Source organism: Melospiza melodia, chromosome 2, assembly GCF_035770615.1.
Source record: "Melospiza melodia melodia isolate bMelMel2 chromosome 2, bMelMel2.pri, whole genome shotgun sequence".
NCBI lineage: Eukaryota > Metazoa > Chordata > Aves > Passeriformes > Passerellidae > Melospiza > Melospiza melodia.
In genome coordinates, this window is record NC_086195.1 from 27485550 (window position 1) to 27511491 (window position 25942).

At 42.9% G+C, this 25942-nt stretch overlaps 1 protein-coding gene and 1 long non-coding RNA gene across 2 annotated transcripts in view; one reads left to right on the plus strand and one right to left on the minus strand.

Moving 5' to 3' along the window:
* Positions 1–15445, minus strand: part of MYH15 (myosin heavy chain 15) — a 45922-nt gene extending 30477 nt beyond the window's left edge. Inside the window, exons 1-13 of the mRNA XM_063148198.1 lie at positions 15296–15445; positions 12324–12473; positions 11171–11274; positions 10502–10645; positions 8899–9055; positions 7016–7043; positions 6065–6158; positions 4770–4787; positions 4070–4162; positions 2724–2787; positions 2533–2631; positions 574–677; positions 25–163 (exon numbers count right to left, since the gene is read on the minus strand). Coding sequence (XP_063004268.1) covers positions 25–163; positions 574–677; positions 2533–2631; positions 2724–2787; positions 4070–4162; positions 4770–4787; positions 6065–6158; positions 7016–7043; positions 8899–9055; positions 10502–10645; positions 11171–11274; positions 12324–12417 — 1138 coding nt within the window. The 5' untranslated portion in view covers positions 12418–12473; positions 15296–15445. The remainder of the gene's footprint in view (positions 1–24; positions 164–573; positions 678–2532; positions 2632–2723; positions 2788–4069; positions 4163–4769; positions 4788–6064; positions 6159–7015; positions 7044–8898; positions 9056–10501; positions 10646–11170; positions 11275–12323; positions 12474–15295) is intronic.
* A 3734-nt stretch (positions 15446–19179) lies between these two features.
* On the plus strand, positions 19180–25789 carry LOC134414096 (uncharacterized). The gene is made up of 3 exons (XR_010026656.1): positions 19180–19384; positions 20787–23729; positions 24967–25789. It is a non-coding gene; the product is annotated as an uncharacterized LOC134414096 (long non-coding RNA).
* The last annotated feature ends 153 nt before the right edge of the window (positions 25790–25942 follow it).

Sequence of the window (25942 nt, forward strand, 5' to 3'; positions counted from 1 at the left end):
AGCAATTTTAGGTGTTATTCTTACTTTCAGTGCCATCAGCCTCTGCCTGCTCCTCTCGGGGTCTTTGCTTGAATTTCATATTCCCAAAGTGCATGATGGCACCTGTGAGCTTGTAGGAACCAGCCTTCTCATCAGGCACAAATCCCAGGATGTCCATGGCTTGCTGGGAAAAGAAAACACAGGCATGTTGTCACTTTTCTGCTCAAAAGCAGTGGAGGTTGCAGCCCTACAATCTGCAGGGCAGATATTACTATCCTGCCAAGGGGTATTATCACCCAAAGCAGCCACTGGAACACCCTGAAGACCCAGCAGTGGCAGGGGACCCAGGGGTGAGCTCTCCTCATCTAGCATTTTATATATAAAAAAATTATAAAAGGTGGACATTACGTGGAGCAAGGCCAGATTCAAAAGTGTAACAGTTTACCAGACCTTGTGCTTCACAGTCTGAATGTAGTTAAGACCCAATCCTGCTTTTGCTTTAGTCCAGCAGTTTCAGGGACAGAAGTCAGGCTCCTCCCAGTAGTCTTCCTCCCCTGATCTAGGAAACCCAAAGTCATATCCATACAGACTTACATCTGTTGCCAACAGTTCTTCTCCATCGTCCAAGTTGTCCACTGTAACCACTCCTTGTGAGCAGAAGTGGTAGTCATATGGGTTGGTAGAGATCAGGAGCATGTCTGTAAAAGAACTGCCAAGGTCAAAACTGCCATCCATTCAGGTTACCCTCAGAAATGGAGATGGAAAAATCAAAGGTAACCTACATTTGACTCTGCACTACTGCGTTGTTTTGTTGTTTTTATTTTAATAATTGCAGGGCAGAAACCAGAAACTCTCCTATTCTACTATGTTAGTCTGAAGATGTAGAGAAAGTGAATAAAAAGAATATGGAAATACTGCACATTAGCATCTACTGTGCATACACATCTATTAAGCATTGCAGTATATTGAGTCCATAATTTCCTGTATAAACCTACTTTTTGCCTACATGTTTTTAGGGGTAAAAAATCCCATCTAAATAGAGAGGAGAAAAAGATTTTAGTATGATCCAAGACAGGGAGTATGGGCATGGCTCTCCTTTTTTACAACAGACCCAGAGAAGAGTGACTTCCAGCACCCTTTGCAGAAGACACTTGGCTTTTGATAAACAAAAGACAGAATATGTCTTGCTCCATTGTATCAAAATACAAAAATGCAGAGTTGTCCACAAAGCTAGCTGCCTCTAAAAGGACAGGCAGAATCCTGCTTCCTTAAATCAACTGAAAGTTTCACCCACATTCCCCAAACCAAGGTCTGGTCTAGATTTCAATCTTTTTTATGCAGGCACACACCTCTACAAATCTAAATATGTGGCTATCATATATCATAAATAAATGGCTATCAATATCTGTTTATATGAAATCTTATTGTCTATAAGCTTGTCTTACTTTGCTATGTAGTCACTCTGATATAAATGACTTTATGTTCATCCATAGTTATTGACATTGATACTTATCCATATTTAGATATGGATGTGTTTATATACAAGCACATACATTTCTTGTCTACAAAACACTCGCCCCTGTTGGTTTCAGCCTCTTCAAGAGTCTGCAGACATGTTCCTGCTGGCCAGAAAGGTGTGTGCTGTTATTGAGCACACAGAGAGTTTATGAGATACAGAGCGTTTTCCCAGCACAGGGATTCTCACAGGAATCTCAGTGCAAAGCTTCCTTGAAATCTTTCCCATAATTGCCATTAATTAGGCCACGTAAAGCTTAGAGTATTAGGGATTTGACCACGCACTGTTAGGATAGTAAGACTTCAAAAGAGATTATGATTGCTATGGCTTAGTGGGAGTGTAGAAGTGCAATGAAGTGACCCTCCAACATATTTTACAGAATGTGTTCCTTCAGAGCACAAATTGAAGTCAGCAAACAACGTCACTTAAATAACCAGTGAAGGTTTTATCCAAAGCATCTCGGCCCCTCTCTGCCCTTCTCCAGCGGGTCTGTGGGACCACGCTGAGCCAGGAGAAGCTTGAAAGGGGTAATCACCACATAATCAGCAGCAGGCAGCTTTGAACATTCTCTCCTGCTGCACAACATGCTGGAATGTCAGTTTTGTCACTTGGGACAGAAAGAGGAAACTAGCTTTTCTTTGTGGACCTATAAGCAAATCATCTCATATGTGGAAATCTGGATAATTAAAGTTTTATCACCACAAATGCTTTGGGGGCATAGCATTTTCCAGATGTTTTGAGACCTTGGATTACACAAATTCAGTGTGACACTTTTTCCCTTTATAGTGCTATGTTTTAAAAGTCCTGCCTGAGCCTTATTCCCATTAGATTAATCTGTAATAAAAGAAAAATGGTCTCTGCTGCTGCCACTGGAACAACATCTCTAAATCTCTAAAAGATTGTATTTGACAGTGGAAGTTCAGATTCATCAAGTAGAAGCATAAGGGCCTTTCTGCACATGGGTTTGCTCCTAATCCCTTATCCACTGTCTCTTCAGTTTTGGGCTCTTAAAAGCTGTGGATCCACATAATGCTTACCTAGTAACTCTGGTTTCTTTCCTGACAGGATCTGGTAGAAGATGTGATAGTCTCTTTCACCAGGTTGCTGGAAAATCACTCGGGATTTCTCCAATAAATCTAGTCACACAAAGGAAAATTCAGTGAGAAAGGGTCTTGCAGCTTTCAGATGAGCAATTGTATTTTTTAAAAGGAGAGAGTTTGCTGCTTACAAATCTCAATATCAGCAGATGACAGCTTGCCTGTAGTTCCAAAATGGATTCGGATAAATTTACCCTAATTCACACAGAAGAATATTCTAATTAGTGCATATAGTATACACAGAGGGAAACAAAGAATGCAGTTTGAAGGCAATCATTTGGCCCAAAGAATCAATTTATGCAAACTCCTTGGCTTTGCACAGGCATATTTTCAGTGAAAAATATCAAACAATGATATTATTGTCTTCCAAGCCTAAATCTGTACATAGAGCTATGTAATCTGCTTGTGGAGAAAGGATAACAGTGTACTTATCTGCCAGGCTAAGATATGGCAAAGCACACAGCTTCCAGTTACATGATGCAGGTTTACTGTAATGCAGGACTCAGAGCATTAAGCCTGGGCTTAAGACATACAGGCTCCTTTTTTGACTTCTCCTCATTTGCAGTTCCAACTTACATGCACTTACTTACTTACACAGAAGAGTGCTGTGATTTTACACAGCTTTGCCCATTAAATTTACATATCCATTTCTCCCAATTCATAAAAAATTAGTAGTTTTCATTTAGTTTCTCATATTCAAACACACAAAAATAATTAATTTCCCTTCCAGCTGACAAGCTCCTTATACAACTGTGTAGCTCTACAGATGCTTACAACCCCTGGTCCTCTCCACCCCTTCCAATTTAATTTTAAACAGGATTTGTTAGGGAAGCATGGGCTCCAAACTCAGGCTTGTCATCCTTATGCCATTCCTTTCGGACCTCTCAGACAATGTCAACCAAATGTGGCAGAGGCAGAGCTCCCAAGAGGATTGCTTTCCTGCCAGCCTGATGGAGAGGAGGAGAGCCCCAAGGTGATGGCAGCACGGAGGGACAAGCAGGGACAGCTTACTGAGCCAAAAAGGGAAACCTAATGGCTCAAGGGTAGGAGCACTGCTGCAGGGCGGGTCGGCACAGGGGAGGATGTGGGAGGGAGCAGGGGCTGTGCTGTGTTTCTGACACTTAGAGGCAAAGTACAGCTACTATAGGAAGTATAGGAAGGGGGAAAGACAGCCTAGTAGCAAAAAAATGCGGAGGCAGTTCTGAGGAAGATCTACCACTGCTGTTCAAAGTGCTTCCTAAAACTGGGTTTTGCTTTTCTTCTGTTCATTTTAGACAATGTAAACAGTTTAAACAATTATTCTAGCTTGATCTTTATTTCTCTTCAGGTTTTTGTTAGATCCTACTATGTTATTTTTCCACTCTGGAAATCCAATAATTTTAATGGGAAAAATGCAATCTATGAAGGGATTATGACATAGGTATTATTAACTGGCCACTGTTGAATAAGACATCACTGGATGATGCTGCAGACTTACGAAACGTGAGGAATTGTCATTTCTCAGGGTTTTGGCATTTCCAAAAGCTTCTAGGGCTGGGTTTGCTTGAATGATTTGATCCTCCAAGGTTCCCTAGAAATTAAGGTTGAAATACTATTGAGAAACCTACAGGCCACAGACTCAGCTGTCAGCTCTAGCTCAGCCATGCATTCACTTACAGAGCTGAGCCTATGTAGCAAAGTGATTTGTTTAGCTTCACCCCAGGGGTGACACAGTGGGAATGGCAGAACAGCGAGACCATCAGTCAATTATGAGTGCTTTAAAAGGCCTCAAAAATTCTGCTGCTCCCTACTGTTTGGCTTTGCAGATTTATCTCTTGTGCCATCTGCATGTGAAAGAAATCACCTAGTGTACTTCGGAGCATGTGGGGACATCCGAGGAATGAGGAATGTGTGTAGGAGAGGGATACTGAACACAGTGACAAGCACTAGAATGCATTTGATTTAAAAGCACTCAGAGCTGTAACATTTGGGATTCTTGGAGATGAGAAAAGCTTTAACTGTTGCTCGCACAGAGTTCAGTTTGGGAAGTGGATGACTTTTCCTGACAAGGCTCCTGGGATCATTCCCTATTCACCCAGGAACCACAGAAAGTGAAATGCTGAGGCTCATGGCACATCTGACAGAGCCCAACACCAATTCTGCAAGGCAAAAATTAAACAGCAAAGCTGATGACTTACCCCAGTTTTCGTAGCTGGCTGTTGACAAAATAGGAACAAAATGGAGAGAAAAAAGAGAGAGAATGTGAATACTAACACAGAGAACAATATAAAATTTAACAATTAGCAAGGTTAGCTGTCTCGTGGGCACCAACACACCAGCAGTGCTTTTTGAAGCCTTCAAAAAGCACATGTGGCTATTAATTTGCATCCGCCATACATCACAATGGTGCAAAACCAGATATTGCAGCTGGAAGAGGTTTCATGTAGTTTATCAGGTCAGGTTGCATTTTCATCACCGTTTTTTACCCCAAAATTATCCAAAAGTTCAAGCGGGGCACAATCTTATTGCCTAGAACTTGTCTGTCTGCATTTATGCTCTTTTATTCTTGCTACCTAGCAGCAGTCTCTTTTCTCTGTTCATTTAGTTGGTGTTTTGGTCTATCATAGGACATCCCTGGAGCAAAACCAGGTAGATTTCCAAACAGTAAGCTTGGGATGGGAGCACCATTGTTGCATGAGCACAGCAGGTTTTAGACACCACGATGAGCACCAGCCTCATTGCATGCAGGAAGCTGCTCTGGACAACTCAACCATGTCTTAAGAAAGCCTTGCAGGCCTCAGGAGAATGGATATTAGAGTTTGATGACGTGAGTTCTGCGCACAGACTTGAAGCGTGGCTGAAATTTTGGCCTTATAAATACAGTTCACAGGAATCAGTTAATTCACCACAAAAGAGCACTGAACCCTTATTTGCAATGAAGCTCATAGCAAATAAGCTCATAGCAACACAAGATAAAAAGTAGCATGAATGCAGTATTCATTGTAACCTTATAGAGCACTTATAAGCAGAAAAGCACTTATCCAAACAGAAATACAGAAAAGCTGATTGAAAAAATATCTTTTGTCAAAGCAATCCTTTTTTGTGGACAAAAAGGCTTTCAATGAAACAGATGTTTTGATGAGAAGTTATAATCCTAGTCTTTTTGAAGACTATTTTCCATTTGAAAAAAAATCTTATTCTTTACAGCCTCTCCATCTTTTGACCAGTTTTAACACAATCAGAAGGATATTTAGCACACACAAAAACTGAAACTCCTGAGGAAAAAAAAAAAAAAACCAAAAGTGGCATCAACAAGCATCTGTCCAGAACCAGGGGTGGTGTTTCTGCTCCATCTGGAGTGTGGTAAGTTCATGTGTGCCTTTCTCCTTTCAGAACAGCATGCTCTCAGAACTACAGTGTTGTGAGGTTAGTTGGACACAAGAAAGAGGGGAACCTTGGGAGTCTGAAATGAGGCAGCCAGCAGCAGACTTACATTCTTTTTACCAGTTTCACCCAGGGCTGCCACTGTGGCAAAGTACTGGATGACTCGTTTTGTGTTGACAGTCTTGCCAGCACCGGATTCTCCGCTAGAGGAAAAGGAAGAAAACAAAACCATTGCTCAAACAGCTGCAACTCATCCTTTCAACCCTGTCCAGCCAGCTCCTCCCGTCAAGGCTGTTCTCAGACTCTCTGGTGCCTGCAGCCTGTTGCTCAGCCATTTCTGTGGAAATACCTCAAACTGACTGAATGAAGAGGTGCAGTCCTATGAGAGCAGTAACTCGTTCTTCATACAGCTGAGCTCAGAAGTCCTGTACAAACCCACCCTACACCGAGCTTCTTTTAGGGACATGAAGTTTAATTACAAACATCCTGACTAACTCACTGGGGCACACATATCTACAGTTAATGAGCTAGAAAAAGCAGAGGAAAGCTGCTGTTATTTGCCAGCATCACCCAAGAGCACTTGTAACTTTGTAGAGACACCCAAGTCTCCATCCTTTCATGCTTGCCAGTAAACATCACACCTGCTCTTCTGTGCCTTGATCATCTCTCCCTCATTAGATGTATCTACACAACACTCTGAAACATAACTTTCGGCAGGAGTAACCACACTGAACAGAAGGAGTCCTCTGCATCCAAAGATGACAGCCACAGAAAGGCTAATCCTGCAAGGAGCAGTTTTAATTGCCTGCTGAGTTGTTTTCATGCCTACACAGAATGTTCACCAGATGGGGATCAGAAGTGGACCAGACTCCATCAAACCTTTAGCTACTCCTTTCTCAAGGAGGTCAAGTTAACCATCAGATGGCCAAACTGACAGTTACTTGGTTCCAGGCGATTTAGCTGAGATTTTTAAGAGTCAACTTGTATTTTATCAGGGTTTTTCTCTTCAAAGTTTTTCACAACAACAAAGTCTCAAATCAGTCAAAAAAGTAGAACTTACGTGATCAGCATAGACTGATTCTCCCGATCTGTGAAGAGGAAAAAAAGAAAAAAGAAAGAGACACTTAGTAGGGTGTACAAATAACTTATTATAATTGCAAATGGGTACCAGAATCAGTCATGCAAGGACAGGAGAGAATCACATGAAGCAAAGACAGAAAGATAAAAACTGGCTAGAATGATTTCCAGAAGTGTGGGTTACAGTCCTGCCCTGAATCCTTCTCTTGTGTTTTGCTCAAATTGGTATTAAATACCTGTCAGTTGTACACATTCATCTGTGTCTGGGAAACTATAATAAAGAAAGTAATTTCCTGTTCTGAAAACATCTATTCTCTTACTCCTGAGTGCATCTTTGCTCATGTCGCTCATGTCTGACTTTTCTGCTCTTGCAATACTAGATCAACCCAAGTAATTTTGCTCTTTTTTTTTCACAGGCTGTTCCTTAAAATGCATGTGTATTCCTCTTCAGCTGGCCATGCTACTGGAACTAAGCAGTCTATTGTCCACGCCTAATTGCCTGATCAGAAACAAGCATTTATTAGAACACTCTGCAACCCTAATATATTATTAATCATGTTCAGAAAACACTAAATCATGGCAGCTTCCCAAGTCATTATGCCTAAATTCCTCTTTTCTTTTTATAATTCCAGTCGTCATGGCAGGCTACATATTGCGGAGCCTTATCAGATAAAAGAGCATCTCTGCAGCCAGACACACATTCCCTCTGCCCGGTGCTTTTTGACCCCTCACAAAAAGGCGCTTTTTCATTTTTTTAAAAGTAAGTGTCAGCACTATGTGTTCTGGTCAAGTCTCATTTGGATTTATCCAGCTGCCTTGCAGGCCCTGGTGTGAGCACATCGCTGCTGCCCTCTGCTGATAAACTCCTTTTCCCCCAGTAACACCAGGATGAGGGTGAGGAAATTTCCCAGGGAAATCTGGAGTTTGGTCCACGGGATCAGTGCCCGGAGCCATGGCAGCCACCACGACACTCGCACAGGTCAGGGTCACAGCAGCAGTGTGACAGGGCCAGTGTGACAGCCACGGGGCTGGCCTTCACGGCAGCAGTGTGACAGGGCCAGTGTGACAGCCACAGGGCTGGCCTTCACGGCAGCAGTGTGACAGGGCCAGTGTGACAGCCACGGGGCTGGCCTTCACGGCAGCGGTGTGACAGGGCCAGTGTGACAGCCACGGGGCTGGCCTTCACGGCAGCAGTGTGACAGGGCCAGTGTGACAGCCACGGGGCTGGCCTTCACGGCAGCTGTGTGACAGGGCCAGTGTGACAGCCACGGGGCTGGCCTTCACGGCAGCAGTGTGACAGGGCCAGTGTGACAGCCACGGGGCTGGCCTTCACGGCAGCAGTGTGACAGGGCCAGTGTGACAGCCACGGGGCTGGCCTTCACGGCAGCGGTGTGACAGGGCCAGTGTGACAGCCACGGGGCTGGCCTTCACGGCAGCAGTGTGACAGGGCCAGTGTGACAGCCACAGGACTGGCCTTCACCGGCCTGTGAACGCACACATCTCACCGGCATGGTGACACGCAGCACAAACTGGCTGGAGAGCTGGTTTTGAGCTTGGAAAAGCACTAACAGACCTCTGGGACCTGGCCCCATTTCTGGATTCACTCAGCTCAGACAGCTAAATTTGTGCACCTGACAGATGGTTACCAGGAGTGCCACAGGAACAGGCAGGGCAGTTTAGAAATGAAATAAATGTACGGATACACACATGTATATAAAATCATCACAGACTGCCAAGCCCCTGTTGCTTGTGGACTATTTTCGTGTTTGTTCCATGCTGCAGAAGCTCTCACCCCCTTCCCTGCAGCACAATCACAGCAGCCTGACTGACAGGAGCAGGCTAGTGGAGGCAGGCAGTGGCACTTACTCCGCAGCATGTCGTGGTACGCGTTGTCAGCGATGGAGAAGATGTGGGGAGGAGCCTCCGAGCGCCGCTTGCCTTTGTACGCAGCAACCACCTCCGATTTGTAGACAGGCAACCACTTGTAGGGGTTTATGGTCACACAGAATAAACCAGAGTATGTCTAGAGAGTAACACAAAGCCAGAGTGAAAAAATTAATTCAAGTGATAAGGCAAAAAGTCTTGGTTAACCAAGCAGGATGTGGCATTGCCAGCTGCTGATTTAGGCTTGAATTCTGAATTGAATTTCAGACTACCTAAATTTCAGAAGTTACTGATCTGCTAAGTGACTTCCTAATTGCAATTCATACCAAAACCACAGGTATTGAACAGTTTTCAAAACGGGAAAAGGGATTTTGAGGTGTCAACCTGAAATGAAAACATCTCCTTCAGTAAAGCAAAAGAGTAGCAAATAGACTTGTGTATGATTTTGTCCCTTGCTGCTCCATGGGAGTTGTTTCCTCTTGAAAACAGACATTGCAATGGAAAGTCACAGCTTCCCTGTTTGAACTCCATTTTTTGGAGGAGAAACAGCCTCCCATTATTAATTGTATGCAAGAACCTCTAGAAGATTTCTGGTGGGTGTTCAAAGAGAAAAACCACATGATAGTGTTGTGCCCCAAAGCTGTGGAACCTTTTTCAGCTTTTGGAGATGCCAGGTTGGTAAAAATCTCTTTATAGTTGCTCTTTGGATGATATACCTCAGTTCTCTGGGGCCTGGTCACTCCAAGGAAGAATCAGCTTTGAGTTGTAACTCCAGGCAATTGGTGTCAGCTGGTAACTTTTCAATTACTTAGCCCAGCTTGGAGCAATATCTTCAAAGAAACCCAGTTATCATATGGCACAATCACTATATGCACATAGATTATTGAGTTCAGTTAAGTTCTGAAAGTTTCAGGTGAAATCCAGGTCCCTTCCCCTAAAAATAGGACATGCTCCTGAAGGGCCTTGGCATGAATCCCTGTCCTGTTTTCTAGAAAGAAAAATAATCCACCCCTACCAGTAAACAGATTAAGGCATGATGCCAGTTTAATTTTCTGCCTATACTGATCTGCAAACAAAGCTATGCTTTGAGCCCTACATGTTCATACAGAGGTTATTAGAGAAACACAGAAAATGTTTGACAATGAGAATTTAAATGGGTAATGTTGGATTTACTCTTCTGATGAATACCAAAATACCGACCTAGGGTTGGCTGGAAAAATCAATGGATTCCTTTGGCTGATTTAAAACACAATTGAATGCAGCTAACTGGGAGCAAAAGAAATACCCATGGCTGGCGTTGACATAGATTAATATTAGAAGATGAAAAATAAACTGAAAAATAAAATAAACTGGTCTCCCCACCACCTTGACTTAAAAAAAATGTTCCCCACCACCCCTTTCCTAGGCTAGCAAGCAAAACTAAGGAGCCAGGCACCATCTTACTGATTCAGTTTTGTGTTTGTACTCAGTTGACCCTCACTTTTGTGACTTATCAGAGTTGTAAAATGAACATGAACACATATTCACACACGATGTCAGCACTTGAAATGCAGGTTGCTAAATCCACCCCTGCACTGGCCCTTACATAGATCATCCAGTTGCTGTAGCGTTTCCTCAGGTTGTACAGCACAGACGCCTCGTTCAGGTGGGTCAGCATAGACATGTCCTCAATCATGTCGAATTTGGGAGGGTTCATGGTCTGCACGTCATCTTCTTTTATAGTCATGGTCTGCAAAGACAAACAAATACAGCAACACTGGAAGACACTGGGATTATCTGTTGCTTCATACACCTTATGGAAGAAAACAGATTTTTCCCTCAGCAGAGGGAAGCTCTTCAGGTCAATCTCTGCCTATGTGTGCAATACTGTGTGTTTCCACAGGTATCAGAAGAATGGGGGAAGGCTGAGATGATAAAAGTAAGAAGCAGGATGCTATGGCTGCAAAGGAATCCATGAAATTTGGCTAGAGCCTGGGTTTTTAGCTCTGGGCACCAAACCAGAACTGGCTGGTTGCAAACCTCCTGTCACAGCCCTCCCCCGGCTGGGCGGCGGCTGATGCTCACCCACCCATGACTGCATTGCTGGTTTTCCCTTGGTGGATTTTCATGTGTTATCCTACCCTGGCATCAGTTACTGAGCCTTCCCATTCACAGCCCATGTCATGAAACAAGCAACTGAACTGAAACAAGAACAATTCTGTAGCTTGCAGTTCTGGCCCTGTTAGTCACAGATCAGACAAAACCAGTTTTGTACCCTTCCATCCGTTGTCTGCACGGTCACTTTGCCTTCACTGGTTTCTGTAATTTCAGCTTCAACGTAAGCTTTCTTTTCATCAGGAACCCAACATTTCTTCTTCCCTGTGAAATTAAGAAGACTGAGGGTTCACAGCCTTGCATCAAACAGCCACACCATGTCTAGCTAAGTGAGACTGCTGGATTACTTTTTCTGCAGAAGCGACACAAAACCTCTGGCATTGCAGCAGATTGGCAGTGCTGGGAAGCTGTGTGATGAGGCAGAAGGCATAGGGCTCCCAAATTTTGTCTTCCTTTGAAACTACTGCTCAGCTTCCTCTACATCCTTCTAGCACAAGGTGTCAAAATATTTCACAAATTCTGGCTAAGCCTCAGCCTCCATGGAAAATCCATAATCATTATCACCAGTGTGCAGATGGAGGAACTGAGATTCAAGCCCAAATTAAGGCATTTGCTAAAAAGTCACACAGAGAATTTCAAACTGTTCAAGGAATCCAACCCACATTATTCAACTGCCATCTATCAGATTTAACCTCATTCCTTCTCATTCTTCTGAGTATTGTGTTGAAAAACAGCAATATTAATAACTCACATTTAGTAATGTATGTGCCTTTTCAGAGTTCAGAGCAGCTGCACAAGATTTTAGGTCTTAAGTTACAGCAACTGTTGTGAGTAGTGAAAGGAGGCAGTTGATGAATTCACACTAACTACTGAACCTCAGGGCTCATAGAAACTTGTTCAATGAAAAATAAATTATGGGGAACTAAAAGCTAACATCACATTATTATACAAGCTGCAAAGCAAATAAGACATCTAGTCAGGCCACAGAAACATCAATGTCTGTTGTTTTTCTCTAAACCTGACAGAGAGGTTATTCCCCTTTTAGCAGAGCAGTACCAATACACCTTGCTTCTAAATCCAGATAAACACTTACTTGTCATAGATTGTTTTTAATTTTTACTGTCTGGGAGTTTTTAATATCTTTGAAGAATAAAGGAACCCAAATTTGGTTGAACCAACATGAGCAGCACAGCAGTGACAACGGAGGCTTTGCATCCTGCTTTGCTCTGCATTTCTTTGACTCCATTCATATGTAACCCTTACCCCTGTGAACGAGCCCCTGGCAGCACAAAGGGTGTGAATCAGCAACTCACCATCGAAGGCCACGGTCTGAGCCTTCATCAGCTCCTTCTCACTCTTTCGGAGGTAGGGAGCAGCCTCCCCAAACTCTGACATATCGACCATCATCTTGGCAAGGGGTCAAGGTGGCACAAGCTCACAGAGGAAAAAGAAAGGTACCCAGTCTACCAAAGAAAGAGGGGGAAAAAACAAAACAATCATCTATTCCGTGAACAAACAAAACAATAATCTCTTCCGTGAACAATGTCAGGCAATATAAAAAGCTCAGCATAACATGGCAGGTGGCTGATCAAAGGGATGATGAATGTTAAACACAAATGCCTAACACAGATTTGGGACTAGACTGCACTTTTTGTGAAACCCTTCCTTGCCTCCGTTTATTGAAAGTCAGACAGGTTTGAAGGCTTCTAAACCTCAACACTGGTAGCAGTTATCTCCACAGGAAGATTTTGTCTATTTTTTTGTGGCACATATGGTGCTTAAGAGCAGGAGGGACCACTTGAAGCTGTGATTTTAAAAACCACTTAGCAGGGGCCTCCTCTGGCCCCTTTCAAAATGGCCTGGAGCAAAGGTACGCTCTCCCACAGGTCTCCCTGGGGCTGTGCCCTCTGCCAATCAAAGCACCATCTCAGGCAGTGTTTTCTGGGAAACAAGGAGCAAGACTTCACTGCTGCCGAGCTGCAGGCATGCATGCCCACGCTCTGACTGCAGAAAGTCAGCACTGCAGCTGGAAACAGCTCTGCTCCCTGCAATTCTCCAGTTCAGGAATTAGCATGGCAATAAGATCAGGACTAACAGGGCTCTGGGAGGTCCTGTGCTGGTGCTGCTCCCTCTGAATTCACCAGGCTGGGCATCTCCCTGCAGTAGGGCATGGCTTAGGGCAAGTGCATCTGAAGAATTGGTGCAAGGGCTTCATATGTTTTCAGATTGCTTTGAGCTTATCAGTCCAGCTTAATACCTACCCTTGTTATCTCAAATGACAAGGGCACAGTGTTTAGGAGTCTTTTTTTCATGAAAGAGAGGGCAGGGGACATGGGTCTCAATGAGACTAATTTGCTGCCAAGTAATTAATTTGTTTTGTACTCTCTAAAATCATCACACAGATATGATGGGTTTCTTTTTTTGTTTATTTTTGAGATTTTTTACAGACTTAGACATAAATACTTACACACACATAAACTACTCAGCGTGTTTCCCAGCCCTTGTCTAAAAGAAGTTGCACTGCTACAAGGTGTACACACACAATTTTAGCATTTCAGGGATTTTTGTTTGTTTGTTTGGGTTTTTAAAGTCAGGATGCCATTTGACTACTACTTAAAGCTGCATAAGTGACCCTCAGGTTTATTTCTTCCCTTATTTTATTTACTGTGCAATATCCAGGCCAGCTGGATAAATTTTCAAGACCCCTATCAAGACAGACACTGTAGTCTTTCAAAATTTAATTCAATTTATTTCTAACAAAATTCTGGTAGAGATAAAAACTCCTTGTCAACCAAGGCAGATTTTTTTTCAACATGTTCCTCTGAGGGAACATAAAGCCCTAGACAGCAGAGTTGCCAAAGCGTTACATCCAGCCCTCTCCCAATGCTGCAGTAAAAGCTTGATACCTTCTGCCTTGTTGCTGTAGAGCAAAAATTTTCTTTCTCAGAACTAGCCTATTTTTTTCTAGATTTTTAAGTAATTTTTTAAACCTTAACCTTTTCAAAGATTAATCACATACATAAGCACAAGAATAATCAGTTACTTAACACCATCTGAACTGGCTAAAATTCCCAGCTGGAGACACAACTTAATGGCAGAGACTCTCTCTCCCTAAGTGTTTCTCATCTTTAGTGGAGCAATGAAATCACATCAGTTCAGACATTTAAACAGAACATCATTAGAGCACATAAGTGTAATTTCACATTAAATGTGCAAATGCCAGAGGGGCCCTCCAGTGTTAATCTCTAGGACCCAAGGCAGGTTCCCACAAGTCCTAGAATACACTAAAGTGCTCTGAATCACTTTTGTGCAACCTGGCTCCGTTTGCAGACCTCCTAGGGACAGTTCCTCAGCTATCACCTCCTTATCTCTTCCTTTTTCCCCCCTCATGTTCAGGGTGGACCCTACAGCGAGTGTGTTATGGTGTAAAGCAGCATTCTGGCAGCTGGGAGAGAATCCTTTTCCTTCAGCAGCCCAGGTGTTTGGAGTTACAGCAGAGGCTGGAGCCCAGGCTGTGCACACCCTGGGGTGCAGAGAATTCATTGAGGCAATTCGATCAGCAAATACAAGAAGTGGAAAATTTTGTTTTGTTATGGATGCAAGATTATGCAGAATAGTTGGGAAAGAGAAGGCTAAAGCTAAAAGTGTTCCCTTTCAACCTGTTGTAACCAACAACAGAATGAGCCAGCCCTTGTATATCAGCTGTAAGAGATCCTTGAAAATGCCTGCTCCCTGTGGAAAGCCTATACTGTTACATAGAGTGAAGTGGCATGCCCAGGACCAACAATGTGATGGTGCATCCAGGCTTGGAAAAAAGGGACTTTGTCTTTGCCACTGCGGTGGCACTGCCTGGCCTGGAAAGGGAGCCCAGTAATGCTCCAAGGGCTGTAACTCAGGCTGGATTAAAGAATGCCTCGGACCAGCAAGCTGCTTAAAATTGCAAATTGCGAATAAACCATCATCTCTCGCAGATGATAGAGAAGGCAAAAAGATGACTTGCAGGCACTGGCTAATCATTTCACTCAGATGCATAATTACAGGGGACCTGACACTTCCCTGAGTGGTTATTCTGGCTGGTTAAATGAATGCACTGATGTTAGAGAAGAAATATGTATTTGCTATTCTACCATTCGATCAGCATCCTACAGTGACAACCACAGGCTAGATATTTACTGATACTACTGCTAAAACTTTAAGCCACATGAAAACCTTAATCATATCAAACCCACAGTACAGTATTAGAGCACAGCACCCACACTTAAAAGTGAGAGAGGTTGGTACTCACCCTGGAGAGCACACAGAAAGTGTCACGGCTCTGCCTGGTCCAGGCTTTATATGCCCCTATCTCAAGGTCACTGCTGATAACTGTTTAAAGGCATCTGCAGTGTTCCCCCATGCCTATATTCGTCTGCTGGATCCCAGCTGAGGAGACAATGAATGCCCAGGGAGGGGACACGTGTGGCTGTGCCCTGACAAAGGGGGCAGGAATGTCAGTGAGGAATGGCACTCTTGGTCTCACCACCCCTCGCCATGCTTTCATTCTTGCTCCATGACTTCATGGAAGAAGCTTTTCCTGCTTCTGTGTTTTCACTAGGGCAAGAATTGCTTTTCCAAGTGCTTCAGAACTTAATTACCGTGGGTTCGTGGGTGTGTGGGTGTGGGTGTGTGTGTGTAAATTAAGACTATTCAGACATGACTCCTCTGGAATATGAAAATCAAAGCTTTTTGCACCAGGAATAAGTTATTATTAAGGGAATTTGGTTATGTGAGCCAAATTCCCTTCAAGCAACAGGGATAGGAAGTGGGCTCTCGCATCCCAGCCAAGGGCTTTAAAACCCCTTTTTGGGCCCCAGGAATTTTAAAACCAAGACTATAGGCTCAGGTTTGGAATACACAGGTGTTCCCCAGTTTATGAACAAGTCAAGACAGGAAAGAAATCTAAGAATGTATTGAGTCTGCCCAGAAAGTGAATCACAGATAAAGAACAAAGTAAGCATCAATTTTAGTGAGCCCTTTGCTTCAGGAAACTAATTTATGAGTCCCAATTTAGGCAATGTCTGGCCTTTTTATTGTAAACTCATTTTTCCCGTGAAACAAGCACCATGAGTAACTCAGGTCTCATTTCATTGCAACCCATAAATAACAAAACAACTGACACTGCCAGACTGATTTGCTTTTACCAGCACAGGTAGATATATAGGTTTCCTTTGGTTCTAGCATAAGCTGAATATAAAAGCAGAAAGGAAAATAAATACTGTGAATAATGCTTGGTGGCCACAAGGGAAGACAATATATTTGTGCTCTACAAAACTCAATTCCAAGGAAGCAAGGAGGGAGCTTATCCACAACTTCATTGAATTCCTAGATACCCACAGGAACAAGTGGCTTGGTTTGCGACCAGGCAAGAAGGAAAATGTCTGCATAGTGAGTCTGCTATTTTTAAAGCTGTTATGCTGATGACTGGACAGGGACAGGTTGTACAGACAAAGTTGGTTTGTAAGAAACAGGAATTTCTGGGAGTGATAGGCTCAAAGACAGGAGACTGATGTGGCAGCTCTGAGGATTTGAGCACTTTGGTGACTTGGTATTTTTAGCATTTGGGGAATGCAACCAAGAGATAGAGAATCACTACTGCTGTGCTAGAGACAGGCTCACCTCCAGACAGACTGGAGAAAAGAGTGCTCTGCTGGGAGCAGAGACAGGGATAAGAGCTAGGTATGGAGCTTTCCATCCTGGTCTGGATTCATCTGTGAAAGGAACCTGCTCTCCAGCTGAACACAAGCAGCTTGTGTCACATTCTAGACCTTGACTGGCTGTCACACTCACACCAGAACTGCCACCTAGCCTGCTGCTTTAGAGGTGTTTGGTGCCCTGCAGCACAGATGTGTGTCAGATCTCAATCACCATCTCTTTGCTTTATATCTGGCAAAATAGAATAGAGAGGTGGTGATTTTTGCTGCTGAGGTGAACAGTGAGTGGTTGTGTAAACTCAAGCAGATGCTCCTGATCACATAATTGGAAACAAGGTAAATCACAAGCATCACCAAGCTTTATGGACATTGTTAATCTGCTGAGATGACTGAGAATATGATTATTTCAAGCCATGAGGATACAAAATGCTGATACTCTCTCCCTCTTGCTCCTCTCTTACATAGCCAGGAGCTTTACTTCCAAACACAATATTCTCATTTACCACCTACATTGCTTAGAAGAAGCCATCTTCTTACAAATACACTGTTATCACTTACATCTTCTCTGTTCTTCAAATATTCAGCTTTCATCAGTCCTGCATGAACACTACAATCTTGCTCCCACGCCTCCCTTTTCTTTTTTGGGGTTGCAAACAACTTTTTCCATAGCTAATTCTAAAGCAATTTCAATGCTTGTGCTGCTTAGAAAGGGACACAGATAACTGGTTCAAACACAATCAATTTATTTTCTTTGCTAGCCTGATGTGAATGGATGCTGCACATTAATCCTGCCTTTCTGGAGTTTATTTGCTTTCTCTTAATATGAAACAGACATTGCAGCACATTTTCCCTAGATTAAATTTGTAACAGGGACAACCAAAGACATTTTCTTTTGCAGGGGCTACTTTTAGAAAGGTTAATGCTGGTCACTGTTTCTAGGGAAACAAGGGTCTTTGATAAGGAGCTCTTGTGACTAAACTATTTTTAATAACATTACATATTGGAAAGGAATGCAATAACATTTATCAGCTCTAGACAGAAGATAGTGTCAATATTGTGGTCTAATATAGAAAAGTTGACATATTGGTTCTGTAAAAAGCTCAGTTATGAACCCTCTCTATTTTCTTAGACAAAAAGATCAACCAGCCAGCTGGGTTTTGACAAAAGCTGGCCTTTAGACTACTCTTAATGAAATGTTTACTGTAATAACCTGGCACTCATGAAAAGCAAGATCAGTGAGAGAGAAGGACACCAGTTTAAGAGACAGATGCTTGGAGAAAACATCTTTGCAGTCAGGATCCTCTGGGTTGCTCTATAAAAAAAGCAGAAAAACCATCACTCTACAAGATGCAGCTAAGAAGAGTGAGAACCTATTGTTTTCCTCAGGGGCTTTTTTTGGTCACTGGTCCATGCTGCTGTTGCAGCGTCTATTTAAAAAACAAATGGGAAAGAACCAAAATGACTTAGTTGGATGAGGAAGTTCATCCATCTGGGAATAGTTTCAGGAGACAAAAGGTGCTAACATCTTATTCCAGAGCAAAGCCAGGCCCACTCTGTACAAGTGATTTATTTTGTCTTGTGAAGAATTATGTTTTAATTCCTCAAGCCACTGATGGCCCAAAGCGAAATTGAAGGGGGAGAGAAACTTAGATTTAAAAATAGTTGCACTCTGCTACATCTCTTAAGGATGAAAAAAATTGGCACTGAACAGTACATTGAAAGTATGTTCATGACAGCTAGATTCCCATTATTAGACCGGAGATTTTCAGGTCTCTGCTAGCCTTTGTGCTCCCCCTGCTGCAGTGTCTGTGCTTGGCCATGGACACATGTACCAGCAGCCTGAAGAGGTATCAGGAACATTTCTTTACCTTCCTTTCTTTTTAAGGAAGCAACATAATTTTAAATATTTTTCCTCAATTAATTCTTTGCTGACAGCTACTGTGTGGTGTGACAGTAGAACGGAAATTTAAGTCTCTCTATGGAAAGCATCTGCTTTCATACAAATATGACTTGTGAAATAATTCCTAAGCCACCAAAAATGTTTTAAGTGGCATTTAAACCACTGTAATCTGTGATCTATTGCTATCAACATGCAAACCCCTGGCACCTCTCCCTGTTTTGAGCAGCATGGGGTCAGCAGGGACTTCAGAGCATTAACCCTTTAAACCACAGGAGCGTTCTGATCTTCCCAGCTTGGCAGCGTCGTTTCTCAGCCCCCGCTCCCATGCCAGGCTCAGTGCTCCAGGCTGCAGCAGCATGCTCCCCTCCTAGTCCGGCCTGGGACAATAAACATTTCAGAGCTGTCACTGCTGCCTCTCCCCTGCTGACATTCAATCATTACGGTATCTTAAGGACGTTTAAAGAGGTCAGGTTTTTAATGGGAGAGCTTGGCTTCTGGGAGTGAGGCTGACAGCCTTTTGAGAGCAGATTAACAGCACTGATAAATCAATCTCAGACTCACTCACAGCCATAAGAAAAATAAAAGGATGAAAAGGGAACCTAGTTCAATAAATGGTCTCAGTTCTTTGGCTCTGAGGATGTACCGGGGGAGGGAAAGAAGGCTTTTGTCGTGTGCCTCGTCACTCTTCTTTCTCCAAATTTGACCGCATCCCGCACTCCACCAATGCGCTCTGCTGGAAGTTTTCCGACTCCAATGATCTTGAGCATCTCACCCTGCCCATCAGGTCAGAGATTAATGGCATGTTTTGAGAATTGCAGTGCCTCCTTTTCCCAGCTATCACATAGCCTAATTGCCATTAGTGAGTTTTGGGTTGCCCTCCCCCATCTCACCTTAAACTACTCTGCATTATCCATGACCACCAGGGGAATGCAGGGGGTTAAAAGCACTAATAATGCATGCAGGCAGTTCAGGTTAATCTTTTGAGTATTCATTAACGAAGCTTTTGTTTGCACAGCATGTCATTGGAATTACTGTAGTCCCACCACCAATTCCATTAAACCTTTCTGAAGCTAATAGCAGAAGTATTTTAGTCTTGATCAATGCAAGGCAAAAAAGAAATCTTCTAAGCATCTCTCTGGGGTTTGTATTACGCAATCTGACTTCAAAGACAGGGCACTTCATTAGCCTACTTCAGCCTCTGACTATGATGCACTCTGTCTGCTCAAGCAGCCTGAAAATCACATTTCCATTTCAATAGGCAGCGCTGTCCTAAAATACTCCTAGGTCTTCAGACACAACATATTCTAGCTCCTGGTGCCAAGCTCCTGCAAGACAACTTGCCTTTTTTTGGCTTTTTTATATTTCAGCTTCAAGGATTCAGAGCCTGCCCTTCAGGTATGGATAGGGGTAGTTGCTGATTGTCTGGTTTTGCTGCTGTGGAAGCTTATTTTTTAGGTGAGCTGAAGGGGAAAGAAGTAAAATATTCATGCATAGGAGGTTTTGTGATTTTTCAGTTTTTCGCTGCTGTAACTCTATGAGTCATAACTCGACTTTCAGTCAAGGATTGTTTGCCATCTTTTGTTTACCTTATGCCAACTACAAGCTACACTAAAATACACAGAGACAGTTTAATTAGTGAAACAATTGTCATGGGGATACTTTATTAACTTTGCAAGTGCTGATGGAATAAACCCAATGTGATTGGCATGATGTTAATTTAGCAGAAGAACACTGCAGGAAGGAGACTGTGTGAGTTTTTCAGCATTTACATTCTGTAAGCAACAACAAAACATTATTTCTTTCCAAATACACTGGGCTGGTCTTCTTTGCTGAAAATTCAGTCAGCAAAGCTTCTTGAAATATTAAGGCCAGTTTTTAAAGAAAATCTATTTCCAGGAGTATTACCTTCTGCCTGAAAAAACACAAGTCTGTGCTTTTCACATGGCCTAATGATTTGACACTTTTTGTCAGTTGAATTTAAACACCTCCAAAAATGGACATGACATCCTTCTCTCCATCAGCAATATGACTGGCTAGTGTGTGCATGTGAGTGTATATATAGGAGAGACACGCATATATATTTATACATCTGTGTGTATATCTATAAATACCTATACATATATATATATATATATAGACTTATAAATGTGAAAACAAGCTCATTTTCAAAACCTCTCCCCTCCCAGCTGTGATGTTCCACACTTAGAGCTCAGTACCAGATGAAACAGCCTCTTCCTTGGAGACCTGCAGAACTGACCCTGCAGTGCTGCTGTACTACAGCTGAGCCGTGGCAGAACTGACCCTGCTGTGCTCCCCGATGCTGGAGCTGAAATCCTGCCCCCAGCAAACCCCCCAGCACGCCGGGCTCAGCCTCTCCTCTGAACAGGGCAGGGCTCCCATTGGTGTGACGAGCACATCGTGTCTGACACCAGGGTAATTTCTGGAGAGGCACAACGGGGCGAGGTGGGAAAGGGGGCAGCTGTTCCAGAAGGGCAGAGCCAGGAGTGATGAGATGACAGGCGTTACAGGAGAGAGGGATGGTGAGAAAAGGCTGTGCTGGACCACCCAGAGGAACCTATGGATGCCACTGGAGAAAGGCTGCACCACCTACCGAGACCAAGACACATGGAGACACGAGAGCAGCCCGGCATCACCTTTGAAGAGGACAACCAATTTTGTCACAACAGTGATAAAAAGCACAACAGCAGCTGAGATCTCCAGTGAGGCTACAGGCACAATTCTCTTCAGAGTCACACTGGATCCCCAGCAGCAGCCAATTCTGTTGCAACAGAATTGACTTGAGTTGATTTCAAATATATTTTTCTTTATCTTTTTTTTTTTTTTTAACTGAAATATGCGCTTTGTCCTTACAGGAAAAAAAATAATGAAGGAGGTGGAACAAAATAATATCAGATCATATACTTGAGACTTCTTGCACAAAGCCAAAGTATCTGCTAGGAATGTAGTTATACACATTTCAGTCTCACCCAATGGTCTAGAAAAGAAAAGGGAAAGAAAATATTAACATATCCAGTATGATGATGCAAAGCTAGATTGCTGTAAAAATGCTGAACTGTAATGGAATACATGCCCTGCCTTACTGGGCCCCTCTGAAGCTTCACTTTAAATACCAGTAGCTCAGCAGCATGAAAGCACTGAAGAACTCATTTGACAAGATCACCAACCCAGGTGAGTGATTCATTTTCATCAAAACTCACCCAACAGAAAACCTTGGGTTTGGATCTATGCAGCATGTCCCACAGCAGCTTCTCACCGGCAGGTTCATCTATTCACATCTCTCCACCAGCAGAGCATTTGGGAACAACCTTGGTTTAAAGTCTGTTTACCACTCTGTGGGTGTTACACTGTCATTCCATCTCACCTTTCCAGATGCCCTTCTGCAGGTCTGGTGGCTGTGCCTTGCTTTTGCTAGAGGAGAGAGTGAGATCCAAACAACAACTCCTGCAACAAGGGCAACAAAATAACATTTTTGTTTATATAGCTATAGAAAAACCTATATCATGTTTTAAAAATCAACCTGATGTTTTTCTGAGGATCCAAACTTACAGCAGGAGGAAAATATGCTATATAAAAATAAGGAAAAAAAAAAGAGAAAAGAAAAGGAAGCTGTATTTTTTGAGTTGGATCATTCTGCCTCTTGCCTGTCAAGCAATATGGTCCTGGTAGCCTCTCTGGTTCTTCTTGTACTGCAGTTGATGAACAGGGATTTTCCAGAGCAGAAAAATCTCCCCTGTTGTCATCACCCAAATGTGCACCAGAACCACAGAGAAGGAACTGCAGATTTAAAGTTCAGGTGATTTCCATTGGATTGCCAGCATGGCCTGGAGGCCTACCTTTATCCATTACTGACACACCTTCATACTTCAAGATATGCAAGACATCATGATGAGAAGAAAAATCAAATTAAATAAATGGTGTGATGCCGGAATTGCTGTCATCTTTCTAGGAAAGGGAAACTGAGGCAAAGGAAGGGCTACATCCATATAAATAATGAGGCATTCAATTCCCACTATTTCTCTGTGTGGAGTTACAAGAAGATTGCCTTCAAAGAAGGACTAGGCAGTGTGTTCATGGTCATGCTGTTGGACCAGGAGCAGAGCACAGGCAATAGGGCTGTAAGAATTTGACAGTGCCCTTGGAGCAAGCCCTACCCTTCTCCATGGGCAGACAGGCTTCTCACCACATGGGTCATCTTTGTCACACTTACTTCGGTTTAAAAGTAGGAATTTTACCTGTGTAAAAGTGAATGGCAAGTTGTTTGTCACCCAAGCAGTTTATTCTGAATGAAGAATGAGAGGAGCAGATTTTAGGTCCCACACGTTTAAGGAGCAATGCACTAATTGGCACTGCTGTTCACAGTGCAGGCAGATACATTCAAAGGCAATAGCAATGCCCTTTATACTTCCAGTTACACTGAAGGAAGATTTGGCTCACTCTTTACTGGACACACAGACTTGGGTTTTAGCTATTTGCAACAAGTAGAAAACTATCCTGAATACACCTGAACTGCTTACAGTTTTCTACTGCCACACAGGATGTCTGTACCTTGTCAGGTAAAAAGCATGCCCATTAAAGTATGACACCAATGAGCAGAATTTATTTCAACAAGAGAACTAATCAGAAAGCAGATGTATAGATCCATTCCCCAGAAATAATACACCAAATGACATTTAAGTAGTGGGCACCATTCTGTCCCATACTCAGGCAATGCAGACCGGTCTTACTGATTTTTTTCATAGCATATGCATGAAGTTCAAAATTCAAACCCAAATATTTCCCTAACCAGAAAGGAGACACAGTCTTTCAGACTACAGATTCAAGATGTGTTTTAATGACAGTTTAAAGAAAAGTATGAAGCTTATGGGAGGAGGTCCAAAAGGACAAATGAAACAGAACCTTCCACACTCTCCCCATTCCTGATACCACAGCCTGTTTGTTGGCAGTAACAATGTGTGACACATCACATGGGGCTCTGCTGAGATGAACTCCACACCCCTGAGCCTGAATCACTGATAAAGCCATGACATGGAAAAAAGAGCAGCCTGGGTGCCTTCACAACAGCCAAGCTCTGGGACTCAGCAACGCCTGCCATAATCCTGTTATCTCCTGTAAGTGTCTCCTACCGCTGTTATCAGCATCAGAAGTGCAGAGGTATTAGCAATAGAAAGGAATTTTGGCCCTGTGCTCCCTGGCTGGATGGGGTTCCTGTCTGTGTCCCACTGTCCCATCCAGCAGCAAGGAGCGCAGCACAGGGAGCACGTGTGTGTGTGTGTGTGTGTGTGTGTAGGGGCACAGGGGACCAGCCCCACGGCTGCTCGGAGTGGGGGCATTCCAAGGGAATCCCAACCAGCCACTCAGCCATACCTGAGCAAATTCAGAGCATTGGGTTTTCCTCAGCATCACCTCCTTCCCCTCCCTGCCCTCACCTAAGGACAGGATGGTCTAGGAGGTGCCGTGTGGTCTCCCTTCACACCTTTCTCTTCTTGGACTTGGGGGAAGGCACATGGCAGAACAGACCTCATTGCTTGTGGCTCCACTTTTACAAACCAAGACAGCCAGATATGGGCAAAAAAGAACAGCTAGCAGAGATTTGTTTCAATCTTATTCCTCCTTTATTCATTAATGTCTTCAAAGATATCCCCTTCCTCCCCCCAGAAACCCCTCAATGAAACAAGTGTGGACACTTCACCTTGGTTGCTGCTGCAACCTGACAAAAGATAGTAAACACTGACATAATTGACAAGATTCAGAACTTGCCATGTTTATCAGTTTCTTTGCAGATCTCAAATATCAAAAAAAGGAATTCAGTACTTTCTAAGAGAATATCTTCCCAGCCATAAAGGATCAGAATCCCTAAATAAAAGAAAAGCTGAAAATTCTGTGTGAACTGATGATAAGAAAAGATCATTAATATGAAAAATGCAAATACAGAGAGGATATATACCATCCTCCCCCACCAATGGTATTTCTGATCAGCCAGTCTAAGTAAATCCAACCCAGCATTTATGTACTCAGCTTGAAATAAAATATTAAGGACAGAATAACAGTTAGGAATATGACAATGATGTTGCCTCCAATGGCCTCCAACCAAGCATCACTAATCCAGGAAATTAAGAGATGAGATCAAAAGGAACCCAACTGAACTGAAATAAGAAACATGCAGCTACAGTCTTCAAAAAGTCTTCATGCTGTGGCACAGATGAGGACAGATTGTGACTAAGGGATCTGTTTGTAGTCCTATGACACTTTTCAGAGCTGATTCCACCTTTCTGGATTTATTGAATGACTAATCAATAGCACTAGCATTCATTCATTTTATCTGGCTTTTTTTTGCCTCCCTTTCAGGAAGTTCCTATTTCAAAATGTCTTTGTGGAGACTGAATGAGAGGCACCAGCTGGGGCTCCTGTACAAGATTTCTGTCCTTCTGGAGGAGCAGAGTGCTATTTTAAGGGCAGAGCCACTGGAGAATCATAAGACAACCAGCAGCCACCAAACTCTGAAGGGGCTGGCACCTGGTTTGCCTGACTGAAGCCTCACACAAAGCAGCCCATTCCACACAGATTTGGCTTTTAATATCGGTTAGGGCATTTTTTTCACTAAAGGGAGAACACATACAAAGAAATGCTGGAGGGATCCTACCAGCAACAAACGTTCTTTGGGGTTCTCCCTTGTTCCCAGCAGCAGACAAGGTCTCAGTGGCATGGGGGACATTTCAAGCAGAAACATGCAAGCCATTCAACCATTAAGCCATTTAACCTTTCAAGACTAAAGCTAAGTGACACAGCTAATCCACCAGTGAAAGTCTGTGTGTTCTCTGTCTCTCCCATGAGTGACATCCCAGGCACTGCAGAAGAATGATGGTAAATTGCATTTTTTCCAGTTTCATGGTGGAACTAGTTAAAAATTTTTTAGGCTATACTCTGGATGTAACATTAAATACAGCCACTGCTAATAACTTAGCTTAATTATTAGCTGATTTATTAATATACATGCAGGCAGAAGATTTCAATTATTTTTAATTATATGGAAAGTTCCAAGTGTCTTTTTTATTCCATTAAGATCGTTCAAAACTCTGTAAAACCTGCAAGTGCTTAATTCTTTACATGACAGTTTTTAATTAATTTGAACTCAGGCTAATTAAAATATTTGTAGATTGCAACAACCTAATTCATTTTTAAAAGGCAAGCTTTTACATCTGCAGCAAATATGCTCTATTTTCCATTGGGATTAAAGATCCAGCCCCTGTTTGAAGTGCAAAACCCTCTTCAGCCTTAACAGTGGAATTACAAGTGACAGCAGGTAATAGAAGTGCTCCATTGG